At 41.5% G+C, this 23,702-nt stretch overlaps 1 protein-coding gene across 3 annotated transcripts in view; it reads left to right on the top strand.

Annotated features, from left to right (window-relative positions):
* LOC134353593 (src substrate protein p85-like) overlaps nt 1-21,111 on the top strand; it is a 92,770-nt gene extending 71,659 nt beyond the window's left edge. For all 3 annotated transcript variants that reach the window (XM_063061690.1, XM_063061689.1, XM_063061688.1), the window contains 6 exons: nt 3,676-3,745; nt 5,175-5,323; nt 9,658-9,777; nt 13,001-13,163; nt 15,934-16,005; nt 20,359-21,111. In XM_063061690.1, the coding sequence (XP_062917760.1) occupies nt 3,676-3,745; nt 5,175-5,323; nt 9,658-9,777; nt 13,001-13,163; nt 15,934-16,005; nt 20,359-20,495 (711 nt within the window). In that variant the 3' untranslated portion in view covers nt 20,496-21,111. The remainder of the gene's footprint in view (nt 1-3,675; nt 3,746-5,174; nt 5,324-9,657; nt 9,778-13,000; nt 13,164-15,933; nt 16,006-20,358) is intronic.
* Nucleotides 21,112-23,702: the final 2,591 nt, after the last annotated feature.

The following is a 23,702-nucleotide window of genomic DNA, read 5'->3' as shown; positions in this document are numbered from 1 at the left end:
ACACCCTTCTAATAGTTTTCATTAGCAATGATGCATGTAAAGCGCTATTAAATATTGACTGTTTTAAGCTAATGGCAGAAGCTAATGAATTCTATCTACCTCTAGTCCCTTGTTGCTCATATTAAATCTAAGTGTGTGCTTTGTTTGTCAAATCAGTATGTCAGGTGATAACAGTAATCAACTCCAGCGCATTCAAATCAAGTTTTCCACTTGTCTTTAATCCAGTATCTTTGTAGTGAAGTAAAATTAGTACAGAAATAAAAGAATATTCTTTCTATAATAGGCGCTGGGTGCTACGGTAGTGTAGTGGTTTGCGTGATGCTGTTACAGCTCAGGGCGTTGGAGTTTCAAGCTCATTTCTGAAGTCATCTGTAAGGAATCTGTACGTTCTTCCTATGAATGTGTGAGATACCTCCACCTGCTCCGGTTTCCTCTCACAGTCTAAAGACACACCGGTTAGTAGGTTATAAACATGAGAAATTCTGGAGATGCTGGAAGTCCAGATCAGCGCACACAAAATGTTGGAGGAACTCAGCAGGTCAGGCAGCGTCTATAGAAATGAACGAACAGTTAACATTTCGGGCTGAGACCCTTGTTCAGGAGAAGGGTCTTGGCCCGAAACATCAACTGCTGCCTGTCCTGGTTAGTAGGTTAATTGGTCATTACAAGTTGTCCCGTGATTAGGCAAGGGTTAAATTGGGGGTTGCTCAGCCTACTCCACTTAATCTTAATTAATAAATAAATAAAAAGGTAAACAGAATTTTGCTAATCACCAAATAAGGCTCAAGCATTCTTTTACAGAGAATGGAAATGCAATTCCTCTCTCTTTTATCTATCTGTAGATTTATATTTGCCTTGTATCTGCCCTCACTCTGACCTCCTGCAGTCTTTCTTAGTGTTTGGGTTTGTCAAAGTTTATTTAGCTGTACAGCATAGAGGAGGCCTTTGGAGCCACACACCCAGCAACCCCACATCCCCGATTAATGTCCGGTACATCTTTGGACTGTGAGAGGAAACCAGAGCACTAAGGGAAAGCACGCACATTCCATAGGGAGGATGTACAGAGACTGCTGTCAGAAATGCGCCAGAATTCAACTCCGTGATGCCCCAAACTGTAAAAGTGTTGTGCTAACTGCCGCACTGCCTCGATGCCCAAGTTATTTCATTCAATCCTGCCCAACTACTATATTGATTGGGTCATTGGTTATCATTTATAGAAAGAAACTTTCCAAGGTGAAATTTATCAAAATACAATCTTAAACTCTTGTGATTGCTCTTCTCATTCAGCAACACACGTCATAAAGCCTACTCCCTATACAGGTGTACTTTATTTGCTGTGCAGTTGAACATTGATCACTGTTAAGGTGTTAGGGCAATGATCAGTTCTCAAGATATTTCAGAAGATAGTAAGCAGAACCTAGAAATATATCCTTTTTCTTTCTCTCTGTACATTAGGTGTTGGATGGCCTTTTTATTTAATGGGTTCTTCTGGGCTTCTTTGGGCTGCCCGTATGTTAGGAGACAAATCTCAAGGTTGTATAATGTATACGTACTTTGATAAGACATATACTTTGAACTTCGATTGCAAAAGGAGGTCTTAGAATTTTAAAATACAGTGGCATGCAAAAGTTTGGGCACCCCTGGTCAAAATTTCTGTTACTGTGAATACTTAAGTGAGTAAAAGATGAACTGATCTTCAAAAGTCATAAAGTTAATGATGAAACATTTTAAGCAAGGTTAGTGTATTATTTTTGTTTTGTACAATTTTAGAGTGGAGAAAAGGAAAGGAGAACCATGCAAAAGCTTGGGGACTCCAAGAGATTTGAGCTCTCAGATAACTTTTACCAAGGTCTCAGACCTTAATTAGCTTGTTAGGGCTATGGCTTGTTCACAGTCATCGTTAGGAAAGGCCAGGTCATGCAAATATCAAAGTTTTATAAATACTCTGACTCCTCAAACAGAGTCCCAACAACCAGCAGCCATGGGCTCCTCTAAGCAGCTGCCTAGCACTCTGAAAATTAAAATAAATGATGCCCACAAAGCAGGAGAAGGCTATAAGAAGATAGCAAAGCATTTTCAGGTAGCCGTTTCCTCAGTTTGTAATGTAATTAAGAAATGGCAGTTAACAGGAACGGTGGAGGTCAAGTTGAGGTCTGAAAGACCAAGAAAACTTTCTGAGAGAACTGCTCGTAGGATTGCTAGAGAGGCAAATCAAAACCCCCGTTTGACTGCAAATGACCTTCAGGAAGATTTTGCAGACTCTGGAGTGGTGGTGCACTGTTCTACTGTGCAGCGACACCTGCACAAATATGACCTTCATGGAAGAGTCATCAGAAGAAAACCTTTCCTACGTCCTCACCACAAAATTCAGTGTCAGAAGCTTGCAAAGGAACATCTAAACAAGCCTGATGCATTTTGGAAACAAGTCCTATGGACTGATGAAGTTAAAATAGAACTTCTTGGCTGCAATGAGCAAAGGTAGGTTTGGAGAAAAAAGGGTGCAGAATTTCATGAAAAGAACCCCTCTCCAACTGCTAAGCACGGGGGTGGATCGATAATGCTTTGGGCTTTTGTTGCAGTCAGCGGCACGGGGAACATTTCACTGGTAGAGGGAAGAATGAATTCAATTAAATACCAGCAAATTCTGGTAGCAAACATCACACCGTCTATAAAAAAGCTGAAGATGAAAACAGCAGGATAATGATCCAAAACACACCTCAAAATCCACAATGGACTACCTCAAGGAGTGCAAGCTGAAGGTTTTACCATGGCCCTCGCAATCCCCTGACCTAAACCTCATCGAAAATCTGTGAATAGACCTCAAAAGAGCAGTGTATGCAAGACGGCCCAAGAATCTCACAGAACTAGAAGCCTTTTGCAAAGAAGAATGGGCGAAAATCCCCCAAACAAGAATTGAAAGACTCTTAGCTGGCTACAGAAAGCATTTACAAGCTGTGATACTTGCCAAAGGGGGTGTTACTAGGTACTGACCATGCAGGGTGCCCACACTTTTGCTTCGGGCCCTTTTCCTTTTTTGTTATTTTGAAACTGTAAAAGATGGAAATAAAAAAAAAAGTAATCTTGCTTAAAGTTTTAAAGAAATGTGTCATCTTTAACTTTATGCCTTTTGGGAATCAGGTCATCTTTTACTCGCTTAGCTATTCGCAGTAACGGAAATTTTGACCGGGGTGCCCAAACTTTTGCATGCCACTCTAGGTGTTATCTATACAGAAGGAAACTCTGCTTTGAAATAAATCTTGAACTTCTATTAAAATACTTTCTCTGCTTTTAAATAAATCTTAATAGGTGCTTTCATATTTTTATTTTATTTTAATCTACTCAGCGTTGGCCAGGAAACATTTGTGAGCAATGTGCTGATATTATCTTCTGCAAGCCTGCATGCTGTCATGTTTTTGATCCATCTCTCTACCTGCAACGATTTGTACCTTTATTTTTTTTGGGCACTTTTGACAGTGAATGAGATACATTTACTGAATGAGAACCTGAGGTAGTACTGAGTGCCAGCCGAAGGGGGAATGGTGGAGGGAAGAAAGTGTGGTGGGGGGGGGAGGTGGGGGGGTGGAGAGAGAGAGAGAGAGAGAGAGAGAGAGATAAAGAACGAAGACATAAAGGAAATTGTTTCCAGCGTTTAATTATAAAATGTTCTGATTGCAGAGTGCTGCTTCCTTTGATGATGTTGAACGGCTGTCACCAGCTTATCAGAAAACTAAGCCAGTGGAAGCTGGTACGTGTGAACATAAATGAGTCTTTGTATCTGTGGACGCAATCCAGTGCCATCTCGAACCTTTCGCCCATCCCCACGCACAACCTTTGCCTAATTGTCGACCTTTGCCTAATTAACTCAGCTCGCCAGCCCCAGTTAACGTTGATTTGTTCATGGTGTTTGACCACCACCAGTGCCAGCGCTAGTCTATTCTACTGAAAGACCACAGATATCTTTGTGAAGTTCTGGTTACCTGCCTATAGAAAAGATATGAATAAAGTTGAATGAATACAGAAAATTTACAAGAAATTTGCTGGGACTTGAGGACTTGAGTTATAGAAAAAAGGCTGAATAGGTTATAGGACAATTTTCTCTGAAGTTCAGGAGATTGAGGGGAGATTTGATAGAGGCATTCAGAAATTTTGAGGGGTATAGATAGGGTAAATGCAAGCAGGCTTCTTTCACTGAGATTCAGTGAGAATAGAACTAGAAGAGGTTAAGGGTGAAAGGTGAAATGTTTCAGGGCAACCTTAGGGAGATCTTCACTCAGAGGGTGACGTGAGTGTGGAACAAGCTGCCAGCAGAAATGGTGGACAGGATTTGATTGCAACATTTAAGACAAGTTTGGATAGGTAAATGGATGGAAGGGGTTTGGAGAGCTGAGGTCGAGGTGCAGGTTAGTGGGACATGCAGAATATGTTTGGCATGGACTAGCTGGGCCAAGGAGCCTGCTCCTGTGCTGTAGTGCTCTGTGATTCATTTAATTTCCCCTGAATTGGAGAAGAGATCTATACCATCTATACCACCCATCTGGGTGGATCTGTACTCAGACCATGTTGGGGTAGACTTGATTATTGGTTTAATTATTTATTATATGGCAAACCATTATTGCATTTAATCCTTGCAAGGTGCTCTAAATCCTTTCACATTGCATTGACGTAGTTCCTTTCGCTGCTGACACATATCTTTTAGGAATCTCATTGAAACCTACCAAATATTGAAAGGCCTAGATAGAGTGGATGTGGAGAGGATGTTTGCAGTAGTGGGAATCTAGGACCAGAGGGCACAGCTTCAAAATAGAACAGGCTTCCTGACCTTTTTTTGTGCCATGGACCAATACCATTAAGTAAGAGATCTGTGGACCCCAAGTTGTGAAATCCTGGAATAGAAGGATAACCCTTTGGAACTGAGATGAAGACAAATTTCCTGAGCCGGGGGGGGGGGGGGGGAATCTGTGGAATTCATTGCTACAGATGGCCATGGAGGCCAAGATTATTTAATCCAGAGGTTGATAGGATCTTGATTATCAAGAGTGTCAAAAGTTACGGGAAGAAGGCAAGCAAATGGGGATGAAAGGGAAAATAAATCCACCATTATCGAATGATTGAGCAGACTCAGTGGGCTGAATGACCTATCTGACGTTTTATGGTCTTCCGATCTTCTTTTGCAGCCAGCGCCAGTGCAAGCAGCATACGGTCCAAGTTTGAGAACCTCGCCAAAGTTAAGGAGGAGGAGGACAGAAAGAAGGCGGGAGAGGAGCGAGTTCGCCGCCTCGCCAGTGAGAAGAGGGAGCAGGAAGAAGCCAGGAGGAAACTGGAGGTCAGTGGGCAACCTGCCCTGATTAGCATTATATGTCAATGACCTCGAACGGAGGTACACTTGCAAGGCCTGTTATTTTGAACGCAATGGTGTTGCATTCCTGGCGTTCTACAATCCAAAGATAGGGGTGTAAAAGATGATAAGAGGCCAGTGCCTCTATCCTAGTGTGATGATGCCTAATATGAGAGGCATAATTTTTAAAGTGATTGGAAGAAGGTAAAGGGGGATTATCAGAGTTAGGCTTTTTACACAGAGAGTGTTAAGTGTGAGGAATGCTCTGCTTGAGGTGGTGGTCGAGGCAGATATATTATGGACATTTAAGAAACTCTTAAATAGACACATGGATGAAAGAAAGATGGAGATATATAGAAACATAGAAAATAGGTGCAGGAGTAGGCCATTCGGCCCTTCGAGCCTGCACCGCCATTTATTATGATCATGGCTGATCCTCCAACTCAGAACCCCGCCCCAGCCTTCCCTCCATACCCCCTGATCCCCATAGCCACAAGGGCCATATCTAACTCCTTCTTAAATATAGCCAATGAACTGGCCTCAACTGTTTCCTGTGGCAGAGAATTCCACAGATTCACCACTCTCTGTGTGAAGAAGTTTTTCCTAATCTCGGTCCTAAAAGGCTTCCCCTCTATCCTCAAACTGTGGCCCCTCGTTCTGGACTTCCCCAACATCGGGAACAATCTTCCTGCATCTAGCCTGTCCAATCCCTTTAGGATCTTATACATTTCAATCAGATCCCCCTTCAATCTTCTAAATTCCAATGAGTACAAGCCCAGTTCATCCAGTCTTTCTTCATATGAAAGCCCTGCCATCCCAGGAATCAATCTGGTGAACCTTCTTTGTACTCCCTCTATGGCAAGGATGTCTTTCCTCAGATTAGGGGACCAAAACTGCACACAATACTCCATGTGTGGTCTCACCAAGGCCTTGTACAACTGCAGTAGTACCTCCCTGCTCCTGTACTCGAATCCTCTCGCTATAAATGCCAGCATACCATTTGCCTTTTTCACCGCCTGCTGTACCTGCATGCCCACTTTCAATGACTGGTGTATAATGACACCCAGGTCTCGTTGCACCTCCCCTTTTCCTAATCGGCCACCATTTAGATAATAATCTGTTTTCCTGTTTTTGCCACCAAAGTGGATAACTTCACATTTATCCACATTAAATTGCATCTGCCGTGAATTTGCCCACTCACCCAACCTATCCAAGTCACTCTGCATCCTCTTAGCATCCTCATCACAGCTAACACTGCCACCCAGCTTTGTGTCATCCGCAAACTTGGAGATGCTGCATTTAATTCCCTCATCCAAGTCATTAATATAAATTGTAAACAACTGGGGTCCCAGCACTGAGCCTTGCGGTACCCCACTAGTCACCGCCTGCCATTCTGAATGTGGGAGGGAATGATTTGATTGATCTTGGGGAGGTTAAAAGGCTGGCACAGTATCATAGGCCAAAGGATCTATACTGCGCTCTAGTATTCTTTACCATAAGTGTAAAGTTGGGGTCTGTCAAAACTCTGACTGGCTCGTCCTGTGAATGAACTTGTAGTGCATGAGAAAATATCCACTATCCTTAAGTCAGTCACTTCATCTGGGTACTAAGTCAAACTTGAGAAAGTCTGCAGATGCTGGAAATTCAAAGCAGCACACTTTGCTGGAGGAACTCAGCAGGTCAGGCAGCATGTATGGAAATGAATAAACAGTCGATGTTTTGGGCCGAGACCCTTTATCAGGACTGGAAAGGAATAGGGAAGACGCCAGAATAAAAGGGTGGAGGGAGGGGAAGGAGGTGAGCTGGAAGGTGATAGGTGAAGCCAGGTGGGTAGGAAAGGTCAAGGGCTAGAGAAGAAGGAATCTGACAGGAGAGGAGAGTGGACCATAGGAGAAAGGGAAGGAGGAGGGGGACGCAAAGGGAGATAATGGGCAGGTGAGAAGAGGTAAAAGGCCAGAGTGGTGGATAGAGGAAGGTTGGGGGAGGGGAGAGTTTATTTACCAGAAGGGAAAATTGATATTCATGCCATCAGGTTGGAGTTTTTCCCCAGAAAACTTGTCACATGGAAGGCAATATTTTTATACATACTGTAGTTGTCTCATCTGGAGTCCTGGACTGTTTTTGATCAGCTGGGTGAGTGAAATTCCCAGAGATGCTTCCCCCCCCATGAGCCTGAGGTTAGTTTATTTTGCAACTTGCATAAGAGTTTGGTGGGTGCGGGAGTCTGGGGCTGTTGTGGAGCGCATGACTCAGAAACAGTTTGCTTTGCATTCATGTTTATATGTTTGAAGTCCCTTGTTTCCTCTGTGACTGTTTTCCTTTGAGAACTCAATGGTCAATAGTATTTCAGATTCAATTATTTATCACATGTACATCTAAACATACAGTGAAGTGTGTCTTTGCGTTAATAACCAACCCAAGCAAGGATGCTTCAACATTCGTTAAATGATTACATGGGGAGAAAATCAGACTCTGGTTTGATATCACTGAAATGTCGTGAAGTTTGTTGTTTTATGGCAGCAATACATTAAAAAAAAGACAAGTTACAATACTACAAACATCAAAAGAGTTCAAAACTGGAATAGGCAGGCAGAGTTCATGGACCCTTCAGAAATCCGATGGAAGAAGATGTGCCTAAAACATTGAGTGTGGGTCTTCAAGCTGCTGTACCTCTTCCCTGATGGTGGTTATGTCCCAGGGAGTGAGAGGGAATAATGGATGTCCCAGGGAGTGAGAGGGAATAATGGATGTCTCAGGGAGTGAGAGGGAATAATGGATGTCCCAGGGAGTGAGAGGGAATAATGGATGCTGTTTTTTTTTTGAGGCACCACTGTCAATGGAGGGGTAGGACGTGCCCGTGATGGAGCTAGTTAAGTCATTAACTCATTTGTAGCCTTTTTCAATCCTGTAAACTGGAGGCTTCATACCAACTAGTGATGCAACCAGTCAGTATGCTGTCCACCGTACATCAAGACCTAGATACCATTAATATGCCCCAAAGTCATTGGTGGATGAGGTCTCCTGTGGTGATGGTCCCCTGTTATCTCAGGAGAGCCCGTGCTTTTTAAATGAGCTCTTTTGCTCATGTTGGTGGATTCAGTCATAATGCAGAACAAAAGGACATTGTTCCTGCACAGGATCGAAGGAAGCTGCAGAGAGCTGTAAACTTAGTCAGCTCCATCATGGGCACTAACCTCCGTAGTATGCAGGACTTCTTCAAGGAGCAATGCCTCAAAAAGGCAGCGTCCATCATTAGGTACCCCCATCACCCAGGTCCTGCCTTGTTCTCATTGCTACCATCAGGGAGGAGGTACCAAAGCCTGAAGAGACACACTCAATGATCCAGGAACAGCTTCTTCCCCTCTGCCGTCCCGTTTCTGAATGGACATTGAACCCAAGAGCACTATCTCACTACCTTTTTATCTCTATTTTTGCACTGCTTATTTAATTTTACTATTTAATATATATGCTTACTGTAATTCACTGTTTTTTTCTTTTATTATGTATTGCATTGTACTGCTGCCACAAATTCAAAACATTTCACAACATATGCCAGTGATATGAAACTTAATTTTAATTTTGATCCTGATTCTGACACTTGATATTAAACCTGATTCTGATATCTAAAACTATGGCCCTCCCCTCCCTGCTTTGGATCCCCTTCCCTGTGGGAAAAGACTGTTGCCATCCAGCTTATCTGTGTCTCCAAAATGCATCACCTGTGTTGAAATCCATTTGCCACTACTCAGCACACTTCCCAGACTGGTCAAGATCTCCCTGTGATCTACAATAACCAACTTTGCTATCAACAAGGCCTAATTTTGTGTCATCTGCAAACCTCGCGTATTCACATTCAAGTCACTGATGTAAATAACAGATAGCAGGGGTCCCAACACTAACCCTTGCGACACACCACGAGTCAATATCCTCCATTTCAAGGAACTACCTTTAACCTCCACCCTCTGCTTCCTGCTTCCAAACCATCTTCATACTTCCAACCAATTTTGAATCCACCAACGCACACAAAATGCTGGTGGAACACAGCAGGCCAGGCAGCACCTATAGGAAGAAGTACAGTCGACGTTTCGGGCCGAGACCCTTCGTCAGGACTAACTAGCTCTCCGGGATTCCATGGGATCTAATCTTATGCAAAAAGTTATCATGTGGGGCCTAGTCAAAGGCCTTGCGCGTCCAAATAGTCAAGAGGTCGAGACATGATTTGCTTGTTTATTTTATTGCGTGAGCTCCAAAATCTCATATTGTGGAATTACATGTATTGAAGCTTGGTGACGAAAGCAAATATTTTGTTTCGGGGGCAACAGGAGCAAGAATCGGCAAGAAAGCAATCTCCAGTGTCTACTCCGGCACCCGTTCCTGCAGCAACTCCGTCACCTGCTCCAGAACCCGTTGAGGAAGCAAGGGCGCCCAGTCCAGTTTTTCAGGTACGTTGTGTTAAATAGAGTTGTGGAGTACTACGGCATAGAAACAGGCCCTTTGGCCCACCTCATCCATGCTGACCCAGTCTTCTACCTGGTCCCATCTTCCTGCACCGAGCCCATTGACCTCCATATCTCTGTTATCAATGTACCTCTCCAAACTTAAACGTTACAAGTGGGCCTGTATCTACCACTTCTGCTGGCAGTATTTGCCACCCTCTGAGTGAAGCGGCTGCCCCTGTCCCCTCAAATATTTTACCTTTAAACTCATAACCTGTAATTCCAGTCTCACCCAACAGGAGGGGAAGAAGCCCACATGTATTTACCCTATCTATGCCCCTCATAATTTTGTATACTTTGATAAGATCTCCCCTCATTCTCCTGCCCTCCAAGGAATAAAGTCGTAACCTAGAGTCATTGAGTCATAAAGTCACAGCGCAATATAGCACAGAAACAGGCCCTTTGGCTCATCTAAGGAGATGTTACTGTTATTCTGCCAACTCGCATTAAATTCACCTGGACCGTAGTCCTCCATGCACCTCCTAAACACATACATACCCAAACTTCTCTTAAATGTTGAAATTGAACCCACGTCCACCATTTTCACTGGCAGCTTATTCCACACCTTCTCTGCCCTGTGAGTGACGAAGTTCCCCCTCAGATTCCCCTGAGGTATCTTGCTTTTCACCCCTAAACCTATGACCTCCGGTTCTAGCCTCACCCATCCCGGTGTGGGGGGGGGGCGCGCTGCATGCGTTCACCTTATCAATACCCTTGATAAACTTGTATATGGCTATAGGATCTCCCCTCATTTTCCAGCACTCCACGGAATAAACTCTCAACTTGTTTAACCTTTCCCTGTAACTCAGGTCATCAAGACCCAGCACCATTCTGCAAATCTAATTGCTGAATCTTAAGAGATTTATGGCCCCTTGTTACTCAAACATGGAGTGGTGGGGTGGAGATGTCTCTGCTGAAGGAAGTGTAAGGTGCTCCTGTCACCCTTGGGCGAGGTGTGCCACCTGCTTAGCCCCCTGATCAGGGTCACGTGAAGCCATGGGAGCAAGTGGTGGAGGGTTATATGAATGGCCAGTGCACATCACAGCTCCTGGTTACGTGACCACTGATGCCAGGCAGGCAATCTCTGAAGAGTATTGAGGCTGGCTGGGGTCACCCATCTTGTAAAGACACTGCCTAGAAGAAGGCAGTGGCAAAGCACTTCTTCAGGAAAAACTGCCAAGAACCATCATGGTCACCACGTGATGATGATAATCTTATTGTGTTATTTTTGTGCTGCATCAAATCCGGAATCAAAATTATTTTGTTCTCCTTTACAATTGTGCACTGGAAATGACATTAAACATAGAACATAGGAGAGTACAGCACAAGAGCAGGCCCTTCAACCTACCAATGTTGTGTCAAACCAAATAAATTAATCAAATGGCCTACTAAACTGATCCCTTATGGCTGCACAAAGTCCATATCCTTCCATTTTCCTCACATTCATGTGCCTATCTAAACGTCTGTTAAAAGTCCCCAATATATCTGCTTCTACCACCACCCCAGTCAGTGCATTCCAGTCCTAAATTCTTGAAATATGGTGTCCTCAATATTTCAGCTGTTGTTGAGGATGTTAAATCAGCTCGTGAGTAGCCATTAACTTCAACTTCTTATAAAGTCATGGAGATAACTAATACTCTTGTAGTAGGGATCTCCCCTTGGAGACAACTTGGTTCAGAAGTCTAGGGAAGGCATCATCAGTCATCACTTATCTGTTAATTCAAGGAGTAAGTGTGACCAACATTTTTAACAACCAGAGCCATACTTTATGAAACAATTGCCACAACTAATGTATGTGGTATTAGCTTATTGTCAAATGTACCAAGATACAATGAAAAGCTGGTCTTGCGTATTGTTCATACAGATCAAATCATTACACAATGAATCAAGGTAAAACAATAACGGAATGCAGAATAAAGTGTAGCAGCAGCAGAGAAAGTGCAGTACAGGTGAACAGTGGTAGAATGTGAGGTCAAGAGTCCATCTTAAAAGTTCAAAGTAAATTTTCTATCAAAGTACATATATGTCACCATGTACTAACCTGAGATTCATTTTGGTACCTCTTTCCACGCAAGAGGTCTATTCAAGAGTGTGGAGCGGGCTCCCACATACAATGCATAATATTTCTCTTGTCTCTGTGATGTGGAGTTGCTGATAAGTACTGGTTACGGCAATGGAAATAATTCCCAGGGGGATATTTGTAATTGTGTCCATGATCTCTTGTGTTTGTTTGAGAGCACAGGCGGGGCTTTGCTTCATATCAAAAAGGTAGCTCTTCTAACATTCAACACACTCTGCAGCTCATGTTCTCAGTGTTACTTGTTTACATTTTTAAAATTATTTGCACAATTTGTCTTTTGCACACTGGAAATTTGTCGGTCTTTGTTTTTATTTATTAAGATACAGCACGGAATAGGACATTCTGGCCCTTCGAGCCGCACTGCCCAGCAATTCCCGGATTTAACTCTAGCCTAGCCACGAGACAATTTACAATGACCAAATAACCTACCAACTGTACATCTTTGGACTGTGGGAGGGAAGAAGCACACCAGGCGAAACCCCACGTGGTCACGGGGAGAACGCACAAACTCCGTACAGACAGCGGCAGGATTTGAACCTGGGTCGCTGATACTGTAAAGTGTGGTGCTAACCACTACACTACCATGCCACCCTTTTTTTTGTGGTTTCTATAGTATTTCTTTGTTTTCCTGTGGGTGCCTGCAAGAAAATGAATCTCAAGGTTTTATTTGGTGCACATACTTCGAGAATAAATCTACTTTGAACTCTTAGTTCTAACGGTGGAATGTCTGGAGTGGGACTTGAACGGTTGTAGCTCTGTGACTCGAGCGCCAGACCAAAGCAGACCGAATTAGGGCCAGTGTCTCATTGTGAGGCTTCTCTACTGATAATCCAGGCAATCATTTTAAAATTAAAAATTAAAAAAACAACTTTGATTTTTTTTTTTCTTCCCCCGATTGAATTGTTTGACAGATGTGTCTTGGGCATGAATCTTTAATTCCTGCATTCCCCAGAAATTAAATCAGGCAGGCTCGTTGGTTGGTTGTCACTTGCTGGTCTTTAACCTCCATAAGCAAATGTGTAGCGAAGTTAATATGAGTGATTAGACATGGAATGAAATTAGAAGGAGGTTTCAAAACACTTTTTGCAGGAGTCATTCAAACAGGAAGACAAGAATGATGAGGAGAGGCAGTATTCTGGAATCTACAATGCAGAGCCCCAGGCTGGCCAGGAAGATGCTCAGTACCAGGAAGCGGTGTACGAGCAGGATGCAGTGTACCAGATGCCTGAGGAAAGTCAGTTGGACCAACAAGGTAATGGCTCATGTTCAGCTCACTCGGTTGCCTTCCATGTAAATGCCTCCCCAGTGACCAGCAGGTTGTAACCGATTTATAACTGAAGGATAAGGCTGGGTAAATTAATCTTATTAAAAGGAGACTCTCTAATTCTTAAGAAAGATAAAAACCCTACTGACTGCGCTTCATATAGACCTATTTCATTATTAAATGTGGATGCTAAAATTCTTTCAAAAATAATGGCTAATCGACTGGAGAATATTCTAGCTAAAATTATTTCGCAGGACCAAACAGGTTTTATAAAAGGCCGTTATTCCTTCTCTAACACTTGGAGACTGTTAAATGTTATATACTCATCCTTTTCTAAAACTCCCCAATGTGTTGTTTCTCCTGATGCTGAAAAGGCATTTGATAGAGTTGAATGGAAATACTTATTTAACGTTTTAGAGAAATTCAACTTTGGTACTAATTTTAATAAGTGGATTAGAATGATATATAAAAGCCCTATTGCTGCTATTATTACTAATAATTGCAGATCTTTTTTTCGACTTTCGCGGGGTACAAGACAAGGATGTCCGTTAAGTCCCCGTTATTTAATTTGGTGTTGGAACCTTTGGCTATTGCACTTCGTGAAGCTAAAGATATTCAAGGAATTTCCACAAATGGGACTATTCATAAGATCTCCCTTTATGCCTATGATCTCTTAGTTTATGTTTCGAATCCTGAAGAATCCATTCCTAGTTTATTGAAATTATTAAATGAATTTGGAAGTTTTTGGGATATAAACTTTATAAAAGTGAATTATTTCCTCTAAATGATTCTGCTTCTATATATGATGACATTCCTTTTAAAGTTACGGACTCTTTTCAATATTTAGGTATTATCATCACTAAAAATTATGGAGCCCTTTATAGAGCTAATTTCATTCCCTTAGTGGATTTTATGAAGCAATTATTTTGTAGATGGAATCCACTTACACTACATTAGCTGGCCGAATTCATGCAGTTAAAATCATGATTTTACCAAAATTTTTATATCTATTTCAAAATATTCCTTTTTTTTTAAACTAAGAAGTTTTTTGATCAGGTTGATTCTATTATTTCATCTTTTGTTTGAAATAATAAAAGACCAAGAATTGGAAAATACCATTTACAAAAATTAAAAAAGGAATGGAGGTCTTGCTCTGCCTAATTTAAGAATGTATTATTGGGCTGTTAATATATGTTATGTGTGTTCTTGGTTATATTGGACTGATAAAAATGAATGAACACCTTGGGTTGATTTGGAATTGAAAGCAGTGAAACAATTTTACTTAACTTCATTATTAGGAACTTCTTTACCTGTACAACTGGCCAAAATTTCTAATCTAAATTTATATCCTGTGATTAAGCAGTCATTACGAATTTGGTACCAGTTTCATAATTTTTTTAATCTGAAAAAATTTAACCTTCTTAGTTTAATTTATCGAAACTGTTTATTTAAACCTTCACTTAGTGATCCTACCTTTTCTCTTTGGAGGAATGAAGGAGTTTATTCCTTCATGGATCTGTTCCAAGAAGGCCGATTGATGTCTTTTGAGAAATTAGTAACTAAATATTCTCTCTCGTACTCACATTTCTTACAATATCTTCAGGTCAGACATTTCTTACAAGAATATTTAAGTAATTTTCCATATATACAAGCTTCTGACCTGTTAAATGAATCCTTTAGTGAAAAGTTTTATTGGGAAAATTTATAATTTACTATTACACCAGTACAATTATCCTTTACTTAAGATTAAGCAAGATTGGGAAAGAGAGTTTAACATGACCTTGATAACAGAGGATTGGTTGCGAATTTTGAAGCTGGTTAACTCTTCTTCGATTTGTGCCAGTCACTCTTTAATTCAATTTAAAATTGTACATCGTTACTATTTGACAAAGGAGAGACTGATCTAAAATATTTCCTAATGTTGGTAGTCAGTGTGATAGATGCAAAACTGAGACGGCTACACTGATATGTATGTTTTGGTCGTGTTCTGTATTGAAACAGTTTCATTTTCTCTACAATTTCTAAAGCTTTAAAAATTAATTTACAACCTAATAAATTGACAGTTTTGTTCGGTATAGTCCTTCAATATATTCATGGTATTTCTATATCAGACCAACATGTATTTGCATTTGTCACATTATTGGCCAGAAGGGCTATTTTATTGAAATGGAAAGATGCTTCTGCTCCCACTTTGATATAATGGCTCTCTCAGGTGATGTTATGTCTTAGTTTGGAGAAAATCAGAAGCCAAACTTTTGATCCTCAATTTGACTTTGAGAAAAGGTGGGGTTCTTTTGCCCGCTACTATCATTTGATTTGAGTTAATTAAGATGGTCCCCTTCTGATTCTTGTTTAAATGGATATGAGTTGGCGGATTGATGTTTTTCTTTTATGGAAGCTTGTATTGTGTATAGCTCCAGGGTTGTGCTCCCAATGGGTTTTTTTTTGTTCGTAGGGTTTTTTTTGTTTTAGTTAGGGGTTCTTTTTTCCTTCTTTTCTCCAAAAAAAAAGTTTTAACATTTTATTTTTTTCTTATTATTGTTGATATATTGTTTAGCTTTGCTAATCAGTTATTTGATAATTTGATTCTTATTGTACATATTGACATGTTGACTTAATGTATTTTTTGTTGATTTTCAATAATAATTAATAAAAAAAGATTTAAAAATGAAATGAAAAGAAGACCCTCTTTAAAAGTGTTTGAACTTTTTCTTTGAACGGTTAAGGAGAAAACCATTCACCCTGTTTGTCTTTCTAGATGAGCCCACTTATGCAGAGTATGGAAATGAGTATGGTATCACTGCTGTGGCTCTGTATGACTACCAAGCTGGTAAGTACAAGGACTGCATTGTCAAATTCCTTCCCTCTGTCCACCACAAAATGCAGGATCTCCCAGTGGTTACCTAATTCAGTTCAACTCCACATTTCTATTTTAATGTGTCTGTCCATGGCCTTCTCTACAGCTATGACGAGAGTTGGAGGAGCAACACTTCATATGTCATCTGGGTAGTCTCCAACCTGATGGTATTTCTTCCTCTCCCTTCTTTCTTTTTCCATTCTCATTACCCTCACATCTGTTCTCCTCAGCTGCCCATCACCTCCCTGTGGTTCCCCTCCTCCTTCCCACTCTCCTCTCCTATCAGATTCCTTCTTCAGCCCTTTATCTCTTCCACCTTCATCCTTGACATTTCATCCCCTCCTCCCTCTCACTTGGTCCCACTTATCACCTGCCAGCTTCTCCCCCCTCACACACCTTCTTATTCTGACTTCTTCCCCCGTCCTTTCCAGTCCTTATGAAGGGCCTCGGCCCAAAATGTTGACTGTTTATTCCCCTCCACAGATGCACACTGACCTGCTGAGTTCCTCCAGCATTTTGATTTCCAGCATCTCTTGTGTTATAATTCCCTCTCCTTAATACAATGTGATGTTCTTTCAGGATTGAATCTGTTAAGCTAACTTGGTTTACTGTGAGTTATGCTGGTCTATATATAATATTAAGGATGAGGACGGACCACCAAAATGAAATAGTGGGGATTGAGGGTCTCAACTAGAAATTTGTCTGTCCATTTCACTCTACTTTTGGAGCTCGACCCACTGAGTTCTTCCAGCAGCCTATTTCCTTTCTGTATGTTCCAGAATCTGTGTCTCAATGAAAAAGAATTGCTAGTCTTATACCAGGACTTCAGTTATAGTCACCCGAATAGACTAAACAATTTGAGATTCCTTCCACTTGATGGCTGAAGATCTGAGGGGGCTTTAATATTATGAAGAGACCAAAGAGTAGGTGCAGAGTGAATGTCGTGTTAAAATGGTAGCAAAATTACTACAGATGTTCAGTGCAAAATTTGGATGTGAATGAGTTTGGATTATGGGTAAATTGTGTGTTTTGTGGTCACTTCCGAACGTTATTTCTGTGTGTTAGGTTTTACAAGTAGAGAAGCTCTGTGGAATGTCAAAAAATTATTTTAGTATCTTTAACTTTTAGAAATAAAGTCTGGATCTTAGAGGTTTGCAGTCTGCATATGTTGGGACTGGAGTCATTCCACTGTTGTCAACATTGATCTGGGGAAACTAGCCATAGCCTTGGGATTTGGACACATTTTAGTATCAGTGATGTCGGTGTCTTTCAATGAGAAAAACTGAGTTCGTAACAAATGGTTAATGTCTGAGTGCTGAACGGCAGGTCAGCCAAATCTGCCACTTATCAAGACTACCTGGCCATTTAAAAAAAAAACACCACAATTTCATTTTGGTGTCTTTAATTCCCTTGTGAATATTTAAAGATATTTCAAGCCTTTCAATATTCAATAAGTTTCAATAAAATCCGCCTCCTCAATTCTTCTAAACTCCAGCAAATACAGGCCCAGAGCTTGTATAATAATAACTATAATAATAACTTTATTTATAGAGCACTTTTCATACAGATTATGTGGTTCAAAGTGGTTTACAATGGGATAAAAGTACAAATATGAAAATAAAATAAAAAATAAACATGAAAATAAAAGACAGAAAGATGTCAATTAAAAACCAGGTTAAATAAGTATGTTTGAGCTGGCGTTTAAAAGTATCAACTGAGACTGCATCCCTTATAGTTTTAGATTTTGACTTCCACAGTATAGGAGCATAGTTGAAAGAAAGCTGACCTGCCAATTATCTTTTAAGGGAGATTGTTTAAACTTAAGAGGCTGGCAAAAGAAGACCTGAGAGTGTGATGTACTCTGGTCCCAGACCATTAAGGGCTTTTAAAAACAAGTATAAGAGCTTTAAAACCAGTTCTAAAAGATACAGCAAACCACTGCAGAGTAGCTGGTATGAGAGTGATATCACAAACAAGAGAAAATCTGCAGATGCTGGAAATCCAAGCAACACATACAAAATGCTGGAGGAACTCAACAAGTCAGGCAGTACCTATAGAAAAGAGTACCGTTGATGTTCACTCTCTTTTCCATTGATGTTGCCTGGCCTGCTGAGTTGATCCAGCATTTTGTGTGTGTTGCCAATGCTCTCTTATGATGTCTCCTAAAGAGAGCATGTATAAAGGACCAAGACAGCTTCCCTGTGCAACACCAAAAGGTACATTGTATCTCTTAGAAAATTGGTCTCCAAGACAGACAAAAGAATTTCTGTCTATTATATATGAACAAAGCCAATTAAGGGCACTATCAGAGATGCCAGACCATTTCTCAAGGTGATCTAGGAGAATGCTGTGGTCAATTGTGTCGATGGCAGCACTTGTAGGTAGAAGAATTCGAACTAAGACTTTGCTGTTATCAGTGCTAAGGTTGCTGATAATTTTGGTAAGGGCCATCTCCATGCTGTGTTTTGCTCTAAAACTTGACTAAAACTTTTCTAGAATATTGGGTATTCTATCTTATAGTACGGAGAATTAACTTACAAAAGGGTTTTAAATTATTTCACAATTTAAAACAAACCATACTCATTGATTGCTAATTCAGTGTAATGTTACTGCTTGTTTAACACTTGATGTCCCAGCCTGAGTGAAGACCAATCAGTGTAGCACTTCGTCTGTATTTTGTAGCTATTGTTCTGGATTATTTCTGACAATGTATGAAGGACCAACATTGGTGTAGAACACAGCACAGGACCAGGGCCTTTGGTGTACAATCTTGTGCCAAACAATCAAACCAATAATTAAACTCTTAACTAAACTAGTCCCTTCTGTCTACACAAGTCCATACCCCTCCATTCTTTGTACGTCCACTTGATACCATCTGTATTGGTGGTTGTCCGTCATGTCCAGCGACGACAGGACACCTGTGTGGGAGGGTTTTCAAAGTGGAAAAGCTGTTGAACTGGGGCAGTTCTACTCTCTCGACCCCAGGCGCAGTGGTACGAACACCTGTATTTTGGTCCTTTTGAAAGATTGTGGGTGGCAAGTTACCGTAGCGGTTAATATAGCTCTGCAACAGCGCCAGCAATCCAAGTTCCGCGGCTGTCTGTCAGGTGTTTGTACGTTCTCCCCGTGACTGTGTGGGTTTCCTCTGGGTGCTCCAGTTTCCTTCCACATTCCAAAGACGTTTGAGGTAATAGGTTAATTTGTCACTTGAGAGTATTTGGGTGATGTGGGCTCTTTGGACTGAACGGCCTGTGTTGTATCTCTTAAAAAAATAAAATAAATTGGGGAAGGATGATAGCACAGCAGAGTTATTTGTTGTAATCCACAAAACACAGCTAGGCCTGTATGTTTCCCAAGGAGGTGAATGAACAAAGTGGTTTAGTTGATGCTTTCCAGCTGCTTTGCTTTGGGGTTCTAACGTTTTTCTGTCATTTATTCTTTGGGGTTTTCCTCCGTTTCATGGATGTCTGTGAAGGGTGAGAATTGCAGGTTGTATACTGTATATATTCTCTTGTTATTAAATGGAACCACTGGATCACCGAAAGCCTCCTGGATGTAAGGGATCCCTTTGAACTGGTTCCCAACACAGTGAGGACTGGAAAATGGGAACTCCTTTCCCAAGAGCGCAGCGAGAGGCCAAGTCACCCTGCTGTACCACGAGTGAGGTGACTCAAAAATAAGCAACGTTTGGTAATTTCAGGAAAGGGAATTCAGTGAGAGATCAGAGAAAACGACCGTTCTAGTTAAAATGCGGAACTAGTGGTCATGACGTGTGGATGAAGCAAAAATTAAAGATTATTTCAAAGGTAGCTTTGATTAATGTATGAGAAAAGGTAGCTGATAGTCATAGTCATACTTTATTAATCCCGGGGGAAATTGGTTTTCGTTACAGTTGCTCCATAAATAATAAATAGTAATAGAACCATAAATAGTTAAATAGTGATAGGTAAATTATGCCAGTAAATTATGAAATAAATCCAGAACCAGCCTATTGGCTCAGGGTGCTGACCCTCCAAGGGAGGAGTTGTAAAGTTTGATGGCCACAGGCAGGAATGACTTCCTATGACGCTCTGTGCTGCATCTCGATGGAATGAGTCTCTGGCTGAATATACTCCTGTGCCCAACCGGTACATTATGTAGTGGATGGGAGACATTGACCAAGATGGCATGCAACTTAGACAGCATCCTCTTTTCAGGGGTGGAAAGAAAGCTGGGAATGGACCCTAGATAAGCTGAGTCTCCACATCATAAATTTCATGCAATTTCAAAGAATGCCCATTGTATTTCCATTCAAAAAGATAACAAATTTGCTCTCCAATTTTCTAGCTGGGGACGATGAAATTTCCTTTGACCCGGATGATGTGATCACCAACATTGAAATGATTGATGAAGGATGGTGGAGAGGCGAATGCAGAGGTCGATATGGTCTCTTCCCTGCAAACTACGTCGAACTGAAGCAGTGAAACCCTCGATCCGCTGGTTTTCGTCGAAAGTGCAATTCCAATTCGATGCAGCATGAACTGTGTTCAGCAGTGGGAATAAAGTATTTTTCTTTTTTCTCTCTTGAGAGTTGCAATTATGCGTTGCATTATAACCAGTCTTTAAAAGCGCCGGGGAAGGAGATTCGGGTTAATGTGTGACATGCCTTTGAAAATGAGATTGTTACTGAGCTATTGCTTACAAAAAAGTTAAATGCACTTTCTAATCAAGGGCAGGACCTATCAGCACCGTTGGTGTGGAAGAGCTGATAAATTCAGTAGGTGTTTACGACAGATTAAGGCCAAATGCTTCTTGTTGACCAAGTAAAATTTTTAACTGAAATGGATATGTCGTTTATCATTGCCCAGTTTCATCCTAAATTTTAGCTTGTTTAATTTGAAATACAGTTATTTTTCACTTGCTATTAGTGAAGGCATTCAGTTCATATTATCCTTCTAGTTTTTACGTCCTTGCCTCTGGAACCTTGTTTTCTGCTTTTTAAACCATGTTCTATGAATTGGTAGTGGGTTTGGGTTTTATAATAAAAGTTGCCTTTTTTCAATACTGTTCATTAAGAATTAAACTGGTTTTATTGCACTACACTCAGTAGATTTTTGTTTGTTTGTTTATTTATTTATTCTGCTAAGTTTCTTAATTTTGGATGAATATATTTGAAATCACAATGCTAGATCATTCCCAAGACCATGGTTGATTTAACTAAACCCAGTGCTATTGATAAAACTAAGACTTATATGTTCTAACGGATCGTCCTTATATTCTGAGTCTGCCCTCTATTCTTAGACTCTCCCACGACTGGAAACATCCTCTCTACATCCACGCTGTCTAGGCTTTTCAACATTCAAATCATTTCAATGGCATCCTGCTCCACCGCATTTTTCTAAACACCAGCAAGTACAGGCCCAGAGTATCAAAGTCTCCTCAAATCAAAGTCTCCTCCTTTCATCTGTGAGGTCATTCTCATAAGCCTCCTGGGGGCCTAATCCAATGGTGGGATGTCCTTCCTGAAATCTGAGGCTCAAAACTGTTCAAAATATTCCATAGGTAGTCTGATCGACACCTTATAAAGCTTCAGCAGTACATCCTTGTGTTTATATTCTGATTCTCTCGAAATTAATGCTGACATTACGTTTTGTCTGTAAACACAAAATACTCTGCAGATGCTGGGGTCAAAGCAACACTTGCAACACGCTGGAGGAACTCAGCAGGTCGGGCAGCATCCGTGGAAACGATCAGTCAACGTTTGGGGCCGGAAACCTTCGTCAGGACTGTAGAGGGAAGGGGCAGAGGCCCTATAAAGAAAGTGGGGGGAGGGTGGGAAGGAGAAGGCTGGTAGGTTCCAGGTGAAAAACCAGTAAGGGGAAAGATAAAGGGGTGGGGGAGGGGAAGCAGGGAGGTGATAGGCAGGAAAGGTGAAGAAGGAATAGGGGAAAACACAATGGATAGTAGAAGGAGGCGGAACCACGAGAGAGGTAGTAAATTCTACTGCTATGATGAGGCTAAACTCAGGTCGGAGGAGCAAATCACCCACTTCAACTCTGCTTCACATTCCCATTTGGATATGTCCATACATGGCCTCCTCTACTGCCATGATGAGGCTAAACTCAGGTTGGAGTAGCAACACCTCATATACTGTCTAGGTAGTCTCCAGCCCCTTGGTATGAACATTGAATTCTCCAACTTCCGGTAATTCCCTCCCCCTCCCTTCCCCATCCCTATTCCACTCTGTCCCCTCCCCCAGCTGCCTACTACCTCCCTCATGGTTCCACCTCCTTCTACTACCCATTGTGTTTTCCCCTATTCCTTCTTCACCTTTCCTGCCTATCCCCTCCCTGCTTCCCCTTCCACACCCCTTTATCTTTCCTCTTACTGGTATTTCACCTGGAACCTACCAGCCTTCTCCTTCCCACCCTCCCCCGACCTTCTTTATGGGCCTCTGCCCCTTCTCTCTTCAGTCCTGACGAAGGGTTCCGGCCCGAAACATTGACTGTTCGTTTCCACGGATGCTGCCTGACCTGCTGAGTTCCTGTAGCGTGTTGTCAGTGTTACATTTTGTCTGTGTTTACTAATGACTCACCCTGCAAGTTAACATTAAGGGAAACCTGTCCTGGGACTATCAAGTCCCTTTGCACTTCCGATGTAAATGAATTGTGAACATGCTCCAGTGTGTGAGTTTGACCTCACCTTAGATCACTTAATCTAATGCACTAGGATCCCAGGTCCCAAAATATCAGCTCATACACTCAGTGGCCACTTTATTAGATACAGCAAGTAATTCTGTATGTTCATGATCTTCTGCTGCTGTAGCACATCCACTTCAAAATTTGACATGTGCATTCAGAGATGCTCTCCAGCACAGCACTATTGTAACATGTGGTTGTTTGAGGTTACTGTCGATTTCCTGTCAGCTGAACCAGTCTGGCCATTCTCCTCTGATCTCTCTTGTTAACAGGGTGTTTTCGCTCACAGAACTAGCACTCACTGGATATGTTTCTGCTTTTTGCATCATTTGCTGTAAACTCTAGAGATTGTTGTGCATGAAAGTCCAAGGAGAAGAGCAGTTTCTGAGATACTCAAACCACCCCAACAATCATTCCAGGATCCAAGTCATTTAGATCACATTTCCTGATGTTTGGTCTGAACAACAATTGAACCTCTTGACCATGTCATTGTATGTATTGAGTTGCTACCACATGATTGGTTGATTAAGTATTTGCATTTATGGGAAGGTGTGCCTAATTAAGCGGCCAATGATTGTACTCTTGGAATTAAGCCATCAGCATGATAAGGGGGTTAAAAGTTCACTGCAGGCACAAGGGACTATAGATGTTGAAATCTCAAGCCAAAAGCAAACTGCTGGGAGAACCTCTAACAGGAACTCTAATCAGTGATCTCTGCCACCCAGGCAAGGGTAGTAAATCAGGTAGTATCATTGGATCCTTCGCACGTCTCAGCCTGAAACATTGTCTCTTTATTCCTTTCCATAGGAACTGCCTGACCTGATGAGTTCTTCGAGCATTTTGTGTGTGCTACTCTGGATTTCCGGCATCTGCAGTGCCTCTTGTGTTGAAGAAGAATCTGTTTTTCTAGTTTTAGGAGTGGTCAAAGCAACCTCCACATATAAAACCTTGGGGCTTTTGATCTAACACCACTGCAGGTGTATTCCCTAGCTC

The sequence above is a fragment of the Mobula hypostoma genome, chromosome 11 (assembly GCF_963921235.1).
Source record: "Mobula hypostoma chromosome 11, sMobHyp1.1, whole genome shotgun sequence".
In the NCBI taxonomy this organism is placed as follows: Eukaryota; Metazoa; Chordata; class Chondrichthyes; order Myliobatiformes; family Myliobatidae; genus Mobula; species Mobula hypostoma.
Note: the sequence above shows the minus strand (reverse complement) of the source record. Positions and strands in the feature narration are given on the sequence as shown.